The sequence below is a fragment of the Lactuca virosa genome, chromosome 9 (assembly GCF_052849685.1).
Source record: "Lactuca virosa cultivar CGN04683 chromosome 9, Lactuca_virosa_CGN04683_v6, whole genome shotgun sequence".
Taxonomy (NCBI): Eukaryota; Viridiplantae; Streptophyta; class Magnoliopsida; order Asterales; family Asteraceae; genus Lactuca; species Lactuca virosa.
In genome coordinates this window covers 238,413,505-238,428,289 of record NC_136434.1, presented here as the reverse complement: position 1 = coordinate 238,428,289, position 14,785 = coordinate 238,413,505, and the positions used below count along the sequence as shown (strand labels likewise).

Sequence of the window (14,785 nt, the reverse complement as noted above, 5' to 3'; positions counted from 1 at the left end):
GGATAGTCAATCCAGTATAGATCTATACACAAACTCAACGCTCTCCACTTAAGGAGATTCTAGATACAAAACGAGCCATGACAGGTGATGCCATGCCCCGTTACGTGGCTCACATAACTGTACTAGTGTTCTTGTATATGTATTGTGTGTACTAGCTGTATTGTATGTTCTCTCTCTGTCTAGTATGTATGTATGTTCTCTCTGTTTCTCATAATAGTATGTTCTCTTATATAATGTATAGTATGTACTAGATGTATTGTATGTTCTCTCTCTGTCTAGTATGTATGTATGTTCTCTCTGTTTCTCATAATAGTATGTTCTCTTGTATAATGTATAGTATGTACTAGCTGTATTGTATGTTCTCTCTCTGTCTAGTATGTATGTATGTTCTCTCTGTTTGTCATAATAGTATGTGTTGACTCATGTATGAACCGACTCATTGTATGTTTCATTGTTGTAGTAATAGTATTAGTAACTTCCTAAACTATGCCTATTATAGTTTACTAGTAATATTGTTTGTATGTATGAACATGTTTGTATACCTTTGCTACCCAAAGGTATTGAATAGAAAGAAGGAACTTTTATATCTATATACATATACATAATATATAACTAGGATTCAAACGACCTTCGGACAAACAACCGTTACCCTAAGTCCACAACCAAACAAGGAACAGGAGGTAAGGTGAGCTATCAGTCCTAAGTCCTTTCAATCCTACTTATATAACTATATCTATACAGATACACATTTAACAAAATATAAGTTTTAAAGAGTTTAATAAAAGTATTTAACATGAAAAAGAGTTTGTAAAATAGTTTGAAGTAGTTTGTTTGATAACACAGTTTGAAAAGTAAGAAATCCACTTGTTTGGTATTTATTAATCACATGTGATTGATATAATAACTATAATAGCTCAACTTGTATTCCCCCCCCCATAAAAGCATTTAAAATCATTTAAAAGGTTGATTAAGGGGTATGAACTCACCTGTAGTGAGTAGTTTGGATGAACGGATGGTATAGGATGCTGAGTGTCAAGTGAAGACTTGAACACACACACACGGATCCTAATTAACATATAATAACACATATATGTATCCAATTAGTCATTTAACAACTAATTAATCAAGTAAAGACACCCTAAAACATGGATAACACTTTGATTCAAGTGCTAGTAGTACCAAGGATTGCATCTAAGGGTTGTAGGGCTTTGCTTTTGAGTTTATGGCCCAAGGGTAAACTCTTCATGAGTTTACGGTTTAGGGTTTACGGACCCAATGGGTTTGCGGCCGTAAACCCATGGTAACTTCTACCATTTTGTGTTTTGAGGTCTTATAAGTCATAAAGAAGTATCCTTACTTCAAGTCTAAGCCTTAGGAAGCATTAGTAGCACAATGGCACCACCTTATAGAGTTTACGGCCCATTGACCATTTCTCCATGAGTTTATGGTCGTAAACTCTATGAGTTCTTGATCTTTTTGATGTTTAAGGTCCTAAACACTTCAAGGAAGTGATCTAGACTAGTATCCAAGGCTAAGGAAGGGACTAGGGCTCACAATGGCCCTTTCATTAGGGTTTACGGTTCAAGAACATGTCTTGACCGTAAACACCTTTGATCTTGTGTTTCTTTGTTGTTTTCTAGTTGTTTAACAAGTGTATCAAGCCTATAACAAGCTAAGGTAAGAGTACTTACAATATAGAAGCTTGTAAGGGTTTTTAAAGTCCAAGAACACTAGTGTGTGTTCTTGGTGTTCTTGGTGAAATGAAGAACACTTGAAGATCTACACAAATGGAATGATTTCATGGATGAAATCATGTAAGATCACTAGTTTAAGGAAGAGATCAACTAAACAAGGCAAGAAACACTTACTTTCTTGAAGATCTTGAAGAAAAGTCGGATGATACTTGAGAGAGAATGAGTTTCTAGGCTTGAAATGGTAAAAAAATGAGTAAAATGACTAAGTGTCATATTTATACTCCTTAGAGTTTACGGCCGTAAACACCATGTTTGGGCCGTAAACTCCAAACTCTTGGAGTTTTGAGACTTTATTGATGCACAATAAACCCTAGAGTATCCTCTCTCCAGTTATCTCTTGAAGTACTAAGCTTTAAAACACTCAGACTGACTCCAAAAAGCTTAAAAGTTAGCAGAAACAGTTCTGACTTCTATTGAAGTGAATGGTTGTACAGAATAGAAATTTCGGGTTGTCACATCATCCCCCCGTTAGAAGGAATTTCGTCCCGAAATTAGAGTTTAAGCAAATAAGTAGTTACAAATAACTAAGTAAAAAGACGAGGATATTTCAGTTTCATCTGATCCTCTCGCCCCCAAGTGAATTTCGGTCCTCGCTTGGCGTTCTAGCGAACCTTCACTATCGGGATTCGGCTTTGCTTTGTTTGCTTGACCTCTCGGTCTATGATCTCCCACGAAGTTGAGGCTCTCGTTGATCTTGATTTCGTCGAGTGGGATTACAAGAGTCTCGTCGGACAGACATTTTTTCAAGTTCGAGACGTGGAAAGTAGAATGTACGTTACTGAGTTCGCGGGGTAAGTTAAGTTTGTAAACTACAGGGCCGATTCTAGCAAGAATCTCGAAAAGCCCTACGTAACTTTTCTGTCGGTCACTAGAGGCTTTGAATCGTCCACTAATCTGAACGATCCTCTCTAATGATGCCCTCTAACTCTAGATCGTGAATTTCATAGCTAGCTTTGAGGGTTTCCAACTGATGGGAGGCTTAGGTAATGACCTTACTTCGTTGCATCCAAATGCAACTGAGCCCTGGTTTTGGACGCATCGCAATAGACTACAAAGTCTTCTATTCCTTTTGGATGGGATAGTATCGGTGCGGTGCACAAGGCTCGTTTTAGCGTTTGGAACGCTCTCTCCTGCTTCTCTTCCCAGTCAAAGGCCACGCCCTTCTGGGTCAAAGTTGTAAGGGGCTTCGCGAATCGTGAGAAGTTCTGAAGGAACCTACTATAGTAGTCTGCGAGACCTAGAAATTTATGAATTTCTGTAGGTGTCTTCGGATCTGACCATTCTCAACGGCCTGGATTTTGGAAGTGTCTACTTGAATTCCCTCTTCACTAACAATGTGACACAGGAATTTGACCCTTCTAATCCAAACTCGCATTTAAGAGAATTTCGCGTAGAGCTTCTCTGATCGAAATGTTTCCAAGACCTGCTGAAGATGTTGACTATGCTCCTCCTTACTACGAGAGTAGATAAGTATGTCATCAATGAAGACGATGAAGAACTGATCCAAGTAAGGACGACACACCTTTTTCATTAAATCTATGAATACTGCGGGCGCGTTTGTTAATCCGAACGGCATCACTACGAATTCGTAGTGCCCATAACAAGTTTGGAAGGCTGTCTTCGGAACATCCTCCCTTAATACTCATAGTTGGTGATACCCGGATCTTGGATCGAATTTTGAAAAGAAGTTCGCCCTTTGCAGTTGATCAACTATATCATCTATGCTAGGCAAAGGGTACCGATTTTTGATGGTTAGCTTGTTGAGCTCCCTGTAGTCGATACACATACGAAACGATCCGTCTTTCTTCTTGACGAACAAGACCTGAGTTACCCAGGGTGAGAAGCTTGGTCTTATAAAGCCCTTGCTGAGCAGTACGTTAAGTTGATCGGACAGTTCCTGCATCTATGCAGGTACTAGACGATAGGGCGATTTGGCTACTGGGGTAGCCCCTGGAACTAAGTCGATCCTAAATTCGACTTGATGTTGCGGAGGTAATCCTGGGAGTTTTCCGTTCTATCTGAATCTATTGTCTCGATCGGTGAGAAGGCATTTGATTGGATTCTAAGTTTATCCGCATGGCAGTACGATCACTCGTAGTCTTGGGCAGTCTCCGTCCTAAAGTTCCTATCAGAAGTCATATTTGGTTCATCAATCACAGCTTCGTGTATACGAGTCGTATATAATTAAGACTGAAAAGGCAGTCGAATAAATGATTCTTCTTTAAGCTCACATCCAAACAAGGAAAAGAAGTTAAAGCGGAATCATCAATTCTAAGCCTGTAGAACATTGATTATATACCACCCTTGCGTATACTTTCTCCAGCGATAGATCAACCGTATGGGTCTTCGGGTTGAACTTGACGTACTGTACGAGTGGTACTCCGGGGAGGTTTGCTGAGGTGTCTTCGGGAAGGATACGAAACATAAGGTACTCTCTGCATGAGTACCTCGGAGTTCTGGAATGACGGCTTCGCTATGAAGGCGATTTAGGAGAAAAGAATTTACGCATGGAACTGGTATTGTGAGGGTCGAATTTGCTCAAGTTATATGAAAATGTCGGACTACTCGGAATAAGAGGAATTAGACTTTGTTCATAAAGGTGTTACAAACTAAACATGACAGTGCAACTTTTCACAGAGTTTCAGTACTTTAATTTACTACTAGAATACGACTGCGAACAAGGTATACTACAAAAGCAAGTATACGCAGCACGAGAGCCCCTTGACTGACGGAATCTCGCAAAAGGTAAGACTCTAGTTGCTCTAGTTTTTAACAGTTTATAAGTCCATTATAATGAAACGCCCAAGTATTTCAACGTGGGTCCGGAGTAGTCTCTCTTGCGGCAGTGATCCTTAGAATCTTCCCGTCTGCGCCAGAGTTCTTTGTTATTGGACAATCCTTCTTAAGATCTCCTATCTCACCGTATAAATGACAAATCGGGCTTGCCCCAGCATCGGTGGTGGAAGTGAAGTGTCGTGTCGGAGTTATGTGGACACGGTTGCTTTCGTTGATCTTCCCTTTTGGACAATTCCCATAATAGTGTCCTGCCTCACCACAACTATAGCAAACTTAGCTGGCTCCGGTGGTGGAGGTGGTTCTACAGAAACGAGCAATGTGCCCCATTTTGTTGTAATTGATGCATTGCAATACCCGGCAAGCTCCATTATGATGATAGTTACACTTGTTACACTTCGGGAGTGTTCCCTCATATCGCTTGACCGGTGCTGAGGTGGCAGGGGTCGCCACTGGTTGCTGTTGCATGACAAGCCTTTGAAATTGCTTGCGTTCCTTTTGGGCTTGACACTTTCGTTTCTTAAACTCTGAGTTGTGGCTTTGGGTGTTCGCAACAATTATCATTCGTTGATTTCCCGGGTGGTTACAACAATTTGAACTGTCAACACCTTTTTCAGCCTTGCTTTCGTTACTAGTGTTGAGGTGTGCAAGGACAGCTGTCATGGCAGCTGTTACCGCTGCTTGGAAGGTGGCAGCGTCTATATGAAGGATCGGGATTGTGTCGTTCGGCGGATTACCTCTAGGTGACGACATGATTCTGTCATTTGACAAGAAAAGGAGTTTGTGAGTGATTATGGTCGGCCCTAGATGTATTCTACTCAATCATGTAATTGTAAAGTTTTTGTTTTGTTAAACTGTTCTCGATGGTTTGACCTACATCCATATGATGTAGTACTGGAAAAGAGTTGAAGTAAGTTCGTAGAATGTTTACTAGACAATTGCTATTTTGAACTAGACTATCATTGGTTGGTGGATAACCAGATCCAACCTTTGACAAGAATTGGAAGTAATCCTTGAGCTAATTCACCATAACTCAATAATTTGACGAAGTGGGTGTTTAGATAGGATTCTAACGATAGCAAAACGAAAGTATTTGAACAAGGATTGGCACAGAAATTAGCCGATTGTCAATATCATTGATATTTAAGATGTAATATGTTTGGGAAAAATTACCTTGGAGTAGGTCTTACATCATATCCGAAGTAGCAACAGTTTTGACGGCATACTGGCCTAACTAGAAAGTACTTACAGTACAGAGTTAGTTACTTAGAAAAGTGGTACTTAGAGCATAGATAGGAAGACTATTCTTTCAACCAAGGAAAGAAAGGTAGAATATCTCCTACTGGTGACGGTTATCCCTTGGGTGAACCCTTAGTTCAGCCAGCTGACGCTCCATATCAAGTAGGTGCCTTTCGTACACCCTTTGGCGTACTCGGAGCTCTATGACTTCAGCTCGAGTTTCAGCTAGCTCTTGCTGCAAGGTCTCATGGTCTCCCCTAGACCTCTCACGAGCATCTTCCAGACGAATGGTGCAGATGGTATGCATTCTCGCATTGGTGTCAACTTCCGTGATTCGATGGAGGGCTGTCCTGCCCTGAATCTTATTTCGGGCCACTCTACGGACCAGGATTGGCAAGACTCTGTCTGTTGGGCCTCCTTCGCTCAGGTCATAAAAGCTTTGGTCCCCGTTGAATGGTATGGGTTGATTCTGCTCTTGGCTCCATGTTTCCAAGCTTTCCACCCACGGAGGCGTCAGGCCTTGAAAAGCCGGACGAGGGTTAGGATTCGGGACAGGAGCCATCGAGGGTAGGTTCTCGACTTCAGGCTCGGAGTCAGAACCATCTACAAAGCCTTCAACCTGGTGATCATCCACAGGGATTGGGTGATCATTTTCTGGATCTGCTTAAAACCCTCCTCCATTACCTTGGTTAGGGAAGTACAAGTTGTCGTGGGGATGGAATTCAGCCATGTTATCTACGCGAGAAAAGGGATATAAGAATTAAGCACATAAGTAGTTTATAGTAATACAAAATACTCCTATAGTATTTTAGGTTTATGTTTTCTTCTAAGGTTTTCGTTGTGGTATTGTTGGTAAGTTTTTAGACTTGTTGCAACCTCACAACCACACTTAGGCACATGCTAGTCACTCCTCGGATAATATAGTTGATCAGGCCATATCTTCCCAGATTTGACTATATGTCTCTAAGTCTACTTGTGCTGCCCAACAATCGTAACACTTTTGTTCTGTCCTAGTGACACTGATTTTAGTATGAATGCAGGTATGTATACTTGGTTAAATATTTTATTATTTAAAAGTATAAACTCTTTATCAGAGAATTTTTAAATCCCACTGTGTTTATAGTTCGTATATCTTTTATGGGTTGATATACTCGATTCACTATAAACAATGCTCTGATACCAATCTGTCACACCTCAAAACCGGAACGGCGGAATCGTTCGGGGGTGGAGGACGTCATGTACAATATCACAACAATGCGTAGTAGTAAACAAGCAACAACATCATCTATTGCATTAATAATATAATTTAATACAAGAGTTCTTTCAAGTTTAATAGACACCAAAAATATAAATCAAAATAAAAGACGAGTCTTGAACGAGCTCCATCTTCTCAAAACCTGGCATCGGTACCTGTCTACTGGTGACCTAAGAATACAAGTTATTTTGAAAGAGTTTATCAGCTTTAAAGCTGGTGAGATCATAAGTATTTTAGTGTCATTGTTTGTATGAAAGTGTTTGTAAGTATGTGATTTGTAAGTTTGTAAATGTTTGTATCTCCTAGAAAACCCTATGTTTTTCTACTAAAAGTAGCCTTCTACCAAGGCATCAAGTGTTTGTGTGTGTGTCTCTTGTAAGAGTATGTAATTTCCCAAATCTGACTATCATTAACGAAAAATATAGTTTTTACATTACTGTTAATTGTGTGAAGATCACAAAGTGAATGCAATGGGGAATAAAATAGTACTGTAGTGTTGTATTAAGTAACTACTTCTGTACTAACTACCTTAAACCAACTGTTATTTAGGGTACCATGTGATATGCATGTACCATACTACCGACTAAAAACACGACGATGAAAGACGTCGGAAGGAATGACGTTTGGCACCCGTAGACTTGCAAGTCCCACTGTAGCTAGCAGCAAGGTGTAGGATAGTCAATCCAGTATAGATCTATACACAAACTCAACGCTCTCCACTTAAGGAGATTTTGGATACAAAACGAGCTATGACAGGTGATGCCATGCCCCGTTACGTGGCTCACATAACTGTAGTAGTGTTCTTGTATATGTATTGTGTGTACTAGTTGTATTGTATGTTCTCTCTCTGTCTAGTATGTATATATGTTCTCTCTGTTTCTCATAATAGTATGTTCTCTTGTATAATTTATAGTATGTACTAGCTGTATTGTATGTTCTCTCTCTATCTAGTATGTATGTATGTTCTCTCTGTTTCTCATAATAGTATGTTCTCTTGTATAATGTATAGTATGTACTAGCTGTATTGTATGTTCTCTCTCTATCTATTATGTATGTATGTTCTCTCTGTTTCTCATAATAGTATATGTTAACTCATGTATGAACTGACTCATTGTATGTTTCATTGTTCTAGTAATAGTATTAGTAACTCCCTAAATATGCCTATTATAGTTTACTAGTAATATTGTTTGTATGTATGAACATGTTTGTATACCTTTGCTACCCAAAGGTATTGAATAGAAAGAAGGAACTTTTATATCTATATACATATACATAATATATAACTAGGATTCAAACGACCTTCGGACAAACAACCGTTACCCTAAGTCCACAACCAAACAAGGAACAGGAGGTAAGGTGAGCTATCAGTCCTAAGTCCTTTTAATCCTACTTATATAACTATATCTATATAGATACACATTTAACAAAATATAAGTTTAAAAGAGTTTAATAAAAGTATTTAACATGAAAAAGAGTTTGTAAAACAGTTTGAAGTAGTTTGTTTGATAACACAGTTTGAAAAGTAAGAAATCCACTTGTTTGGTATTTATTAATCACATGTGATTGATATAATAACTATAATAGCTCAACTTGTATTCCCCCCCCCCCATAAAAGCATTTAAAATCATTTAAAAGGTTGATTAAGGGGTATGAACTCACCTGTAGTGAGTAGTTTGGATGAACGGATGGTATAGGATGCTGAGTGTCAAGTGAAGACTTGAACACACACACACGGATCCTAATTAACATATAATAACACATATATGTATCCAATTAGTCATTTAACAACTAATTAATCAAGTAAAGACACCCTAAAACATGGATAACACTTTGATTCAAGTGCTAGTAGTACCAAGGATTGCATCTAAGGGTTGTAGGGCTTTGCTTTTGAGTTTATGGCCCAAGGGTAAACTCTTCATGAGTTTACGGTTTAGGGTTTACGGACCCAATGGGTTTGCGGCCGTAAACCCATGGTAACTTCTACCATTTTGTGTTTTGAGGTCTTATAAGTCATAAAGAAGTATCCTTACTTCAAGTCTAAGCCTTAGGAAGCATTAGTAGCACAATGGCACCACCTTATAGAGTTTACGGCCCATTGACCATTTCTCCATGAGTTTATGGTCGTAAACTCTATGAGTTCTTGATCTTTTTGATGTTTAAGGTCCTAAACACTTCAAGGAAGTGATCTAGACTAGTATCCAAGGCTAAGGAAGGGACTAGGGCTCACAATGGCCCTTTCATTAGGGTTTACGGTTCAAGAACATGTCTTGACCGTAAACACCTTTGATCTTGTGTTTCTTTGTTGTTTTCTAGTTGTTTAACAAGTGTATCAAGCCTATAACAAGCTAAGGTAAGAGTACTTACAAAATAGAAGCTTGTAAGGGTGTTTAAAGTCCAAGAACACTAGTGTGTGTTCTTGGTGTTCTTGGTGAAATGAAGAACACTTGAAGATCTACATAAATGGAATGATTTCATGGATGAAATCATGTAAGATCACTAGTTTAAGGAAGAGATCAACTAAACAAGGCAAGAAACACTTACTTTCTTGAAGATCTTGAAGAAAAGTCGGATGATACTTGAGAGAGAATGAGTTTCTAGGCTTGAAATGGTAAAAAAAATGAGTAAAATGACTAAGTGTCATATTTATACTCCTTAGAGTTTACGGCCGTAAACACCATGTTTGGGCCGTAAACTCCAAACTCTTGGAGTTTTGAGACTTTATTGATGCACAATAAACCCTAGAGTATCCTCTCTCCAGTTATCTCTTGAAGTACTAAGCTTTAAAACACTCAGACTGACTCCAAAAAGCTTAAAAGTTAGCAGAAACAGTTCTGACTTCTATTGAAGTGAATGGTTGTACAGAATAGAAATTTCGGGTTGTCACACATGGCTTAATGCATTTGGATAGACTAGAATGAGATAAATAACACTTAAGGTTTATTAATATATTATAAGTTCTAATATATTAATAGTATTATTTAATTAGTATTGATCAAGAATTGATGTGAAATTAATTAAGTGATCAAAATAAGACTAATTATATATATATGGGTTGATTGTGTAAATCATCCATACTTATATATTGGGCTAATGCTTCATGGATTATCAAGTTGGGCTAAAACCCATAGGATGCTCCATGGTGGTTATAGAACCCATGGGTCATGGAAATGAAAAGTCATGACAATTAGGGTTTACATGGTGTAACCCTAATTGTAACACACTATATAAGCATCCTTATGTTCACCAAAAATCGGCGACTAAGCATACAGGTGAGGGCTAGCCGATTTCAAGAAGTGTATCATTCCTCTCTAAGTTATTCCAAGTGCATTTGGTGTTGTGTGAGACATTTGAGGCATCACACTTGAGGTGTCACACTTGAGGTGCTAGGCTCACAAGGTTTTCAAGGAATCCTAACTACTACAAGGTATGTATTTCCTACTAACTTTTATGTTTAAAAGTTCTCCATGTATGCTAGATAGGTTAAGAACCTTGGAAAAACAAATTTGCATGTATTATAGAAAAACATAGATCCAAGGTTTCTAGGGTTGCATGTACACCATATGAGTGTTAGAATGCTCAAAACCCTACACAGTCAAGTTGTCTGTGAACTCTAAGCCAGATGGGAAAACTTACTTTAGCAGTATATATGTATATATATATATATATATATATATATATATATATATATATATGTTTTCATGCACTAAAGGAGGGTTGGAGAAGTGGCTGTAGAAGGATAATAAACTTAGATGGGTGTTTTCTAAAAGGAATTTGTACTGGTCAGTTATTATGTGTTGTTGGTAGGGATGGTAACAATCATATATACCCAATAGCTTGGGCTGTAGTTTGTGTTGAAAATAAAGACAACTGGAAATGGTTCTTAAAAAACTTGCAAGAAGATCTGCATCTTGAAGGTGGGTTTGGTTATACATTGATGTCAGATCAACATAAAGTATGTTTCTACTTTGTAATGCCATACCTAATTTCTTTCAAATGAGATATACTTTTGAATATTATGATGATGTAAATGCAGGGGATAATTGAAGCAGTTAAATATTTATTTCCAAAGATAGAACATAGGCAATGTGCCAGGCATGTTCTTTCCAATTTCAAGAAGAAATTCCATGGGGCTCAATATGAGAAATTATGTTGGAAGGCGTGTAAGGCCTCAACTGAACCTCTTTTCAATTCTGCAATGAAAGAGATTCAAATGATTAGCCCTGTTGCTTATGTGCATCTTATGGGAAGGAATCCAAACTCATGGTCAAGAGCATTTTTTCAAATAGGAATGGGGTTGTGATGCAGTTGAGAATGGGTTGTCTGAAAGCTTTAACAATGTTATATTGGATGCTAGGAAGAAGCCAATTATTTCAATGTTGGAGGATATTAGACTATATGTGATGCATAGGATGTGTAGTTTAAGGCAGAAAGGAAGTGGACGGAGACAGTTTGATGTATGTCCAAACATAAGGCTTGCCATAAATGAATTGAAGATCCAACAAAGGTACTTTAATATTCACCTTAAATCAATTCAATATCCAACGAATGTACTTTCTTAGCCCTGCTAACTGTGATTATTTGTAGGTACTGGCAAGTGCTTCCTAGTGGCCTGAATACATTTGAAACAAGAAGCTTAGGAGAGTCTTATGGAGTTGATTTGGAAAAGAAAACATGTACTTGTAGGATTTGGCAAATGAATGGGTATGGGTGTGTACACTCAGTGGCAGCCATTAGTTATGTAAATAGAGATGTAGAGGCATTTGTTGATCCTTTATATCGTGCTTGCATATATATGAACACCTACAAGTACTCAATAGGAAGCATGAATAGGAGTGCAATGTGGCCCCCAACAGACTACATACCACCTTTGCCACCTTTGAAAAGGAAGATGCCAGGGAGACCCATTATTAAGAGAAAGAGGGGCAGTACTGAGGTTAGTGGATTACACAGAGTATCCAAGGCAGGGAAAAAGATGGTATGTGGTGTTTGTAAGAAATCAGGCCACAATAAGTCAACCTGTGATGCAGTGTCAAAGGCCCAAAAAAGTCAGGTCAAAAAAAGGAAGGCGGAAGGTGAAGGTGAAACTAGTGCATTAAAGAAAGTGAAGGGTTAAGGGCAAAGGGCAAAGGGGGGAAAAAGGAAAGGGTGAAGGTGATACTGGAAGTGGAATTGGTTTCAAAACGGGAGAAGGTGAATGTGGGTCAACAAGTGGTGTGACTAAGAAGAATGGTAAAGAAGGAGGTACATTGAAATTAAGGAAAAAGTCAGAGAGGATACTAAAGAAAAAGTTGGCAAAAAAGGTTGCAGGCAAAAACGGTGAAGGTGATACATCAAGCAAACCAATGGACTTGGATTAAAGGTGTTTTATTTTTAGAGTATGTTGGTTACAATGTAAGGTATTTATTAAATGTGTCTTGATGTTATGTTTTTGTTTAGTTTGTTAACGTGTCTTTAAAACACCAAGTTATGACATTAATGAATGCATGGATGTATGATGTTTGTTATTCGTTTGAAACATGAATGTTAATTTCTTTGGTTTAAAACATAACATGAATGTTTGTTTATAATTGTACTTCCAAGGTAATTCGACATAACAAATAACAATCATATAACAATGTACTTCCACATAAGAATGTGGTAGCACATAAAAAAATGGGCAAATGTCATAAACACTTAACATAAGAGCAAGCCGATTAATAACGATGGAAAAGCAAAACTTGAACAAAAGGATAACATCAAATTAGGGCACATTTAATTACAAAACATCATATGCAAAGAAAAACAATGGTTATAATAGGAACTACATTTCATTTCATTCATCCATTACAACTGAGGTTATTGTCTTACCAAAAACCCCCAAAAATTTGGTTCTAAAAACCAATACATCGTCAATGGGCACCACTAGTCAAAATAACCAACAACACATAACCTAATACATACATATAACACTAGCAGATGACGAAATTAGACAAAAAGAAACAACCTTTGACAACCCTGATAACCCAAAAGAGACTAATCGACATCGTGCTAGCTACGAACTAAACTACACCCACCAAAATCCCCATCCACTGCAGTCGATGCAAACACGAACCCCGATCAACGACATCACTGCAACTCCAACAACACCCATCATGCTCACTATCCTTTTCAAGTAGCGTATCTCCTCCTTAAAATCGCCAAGCTGTTGTCGCACCTCATCTCTCAATTCCTCCATCTGCACTTGGATTTCCATGGCGTGAAGTTCGGAATCAGTTGGTAAGTCTAGTTCCGAAGCTCTGAAACAACCAAAAGAAAAGCTTTGTTCTAAGGCCATCTCCTTAACTTATAGGTGGGAAAAAAACGAAGTCGCTGGTATTATGTGAAGGTTACGGTTTAGGGTAACAAAGTGGTAGGGAAGACGGATTTAGGGGAAGACGGATTTATAAGGGGAACCATTAACAATGACTTGGCAATTCTTGGGGACAAAGATTACAACAGTAATATTTCACGGTGGTGCCACATGTCATGAAAATATAGGATAAACCTTTTACAATCGGTAAAAGGATGTAATTAAACGGTAAAATGAAAGTATATTTCTTTAATGTGCAAAAAAAATAGTTTAGTGACCTTTTAAAAAAAACGCGAAAAGTTCGATGGACTAATATGACATTTGCCCGGTTCTTAATTATATATGGCCCTAATGTTTACACCAAGTCATTATAGCTTACCTGAAAGGGTATTTAGTTTCTATATAGACTATGTGCTTTGATTTGAACGAGGAAGAATTTTTTATAGCTAGGATACAGTTGGTAATGGTTTTTCATGAAAATGCAAGTTTTAGGAATGTTTCGAGTTGGGAAACGTACTGCTTTTCTCAGGTGGTTCTAGGGTAGACTCTTCTGCGGTGATTATCAGCACCCTTCCCTCTTCACCGGGGTTTCTAGTCAATGGACAATCTCCCATGCAGTGCCCCGTTTCGCCACATTCGTAACAGGTCTGATTTACTTCCTCATATGGGACCAGAGAGATTGGTCATGCCGGTGCCCTACAAAAACAGATGATGTGTCCCCTTCTGAGGCAATTCTTGCAATACATCTTCCGTCACCTTCTGGTATGATGAAAGTTGCACTTATTACATTTAGGGAGGGTTCCAACGTATCGACTGTCGGGTGCCGGAGTGGCTGGTGTCGTGGCAACATGGACCGCACTCGTCCGTTGTCCATCTGAGGGCTCTTGTGTTGATTTTCTTTTCTTCCCGCTACCGTATTTCCATTTATCATCACATCCTTTGGTTGACTCAGGAACGGGGGCCATTATGCCTTGGCGTATTCCATGGTCCACCAGTGTTCGAGCCAAGCGTTTGGCACTGTCGAACGTAAGGGGTTTCGCTGGTATCACGTTTCCTTGGATTGGAGAAGGTAGTCCCCAAATGTATCTCTCTACCTTCCTACTCTCCGGGGTAACCATCCCAGGGCATAGTCAGCTAAATCGTGGAATCTGTCAGTGTAGGCTAGTATGTCTGAGCCTAACATGGTAAGATTCCACAACTCTTGCTCTAGCTTCTGTATTTTGCCCCTCGGGCAGTACTCTTCCAACATCATTTCTTTTAGATTTTCCCAGCCCACTGCGTTTTCCACTGCTAGGATCAGCGACTTGACATGGCTATTCCACCATGTAAGGGCTCTGTCAGAGAAGGTGCAGGCAGCAAACTTCACTTTGCTCATTTCTGGGCACTCGCATATCTCAAAAATCGACTCTGTTTTCT

At 38.8% G+C, this 14,785-nt stretch overlaps 1 protein-coding gene across 1 annotated transcript; it reads left to right on the top strand.

Annotated features, from left to right (window-relative positions):
* The first annotated feature begins 10,975 nt into the window (after positions 1–10,975).
* Positions 10,976–12,398, top strand: LOC145140410 (uncharacterized). The gene is made up of 5 exons (XM_079073913.1): positions 10,976–10,993; positions 11,075–11,304; positions 11,396–11,545; positions 11,626–12,016; positions 12,156–12,398. Exons 1-5 carry the CDS (start codon positions 10,976–10,978, stop codon positions 12,396–12,398), a joined length of 1,032 nt encoding a protein of 343 aa, XP_078930039.1.
* The last annotated feature ends 2,387 nt before the right edge of the window (positions 12,399–14,785 follow it).

Coding starts and splice junctions, on each gene's coding strand:
- LOC145140410 (XM_079073913.1), top strand. Junction 11,546..11,625: donor GAATTGAAGATCCAACAAAG/GTACTTTAATAT, acceptor GATTATTTGTAG/GTACTGGCAAGTGCTTCCTA. Junction 12,017..12,155: donor CCAAGGCAGGGAAAAAGATG/GTATGTGGTGTT, acceptor TGAAGGGTTAAG/GGCAAAGGGCAAAGGGGGGA.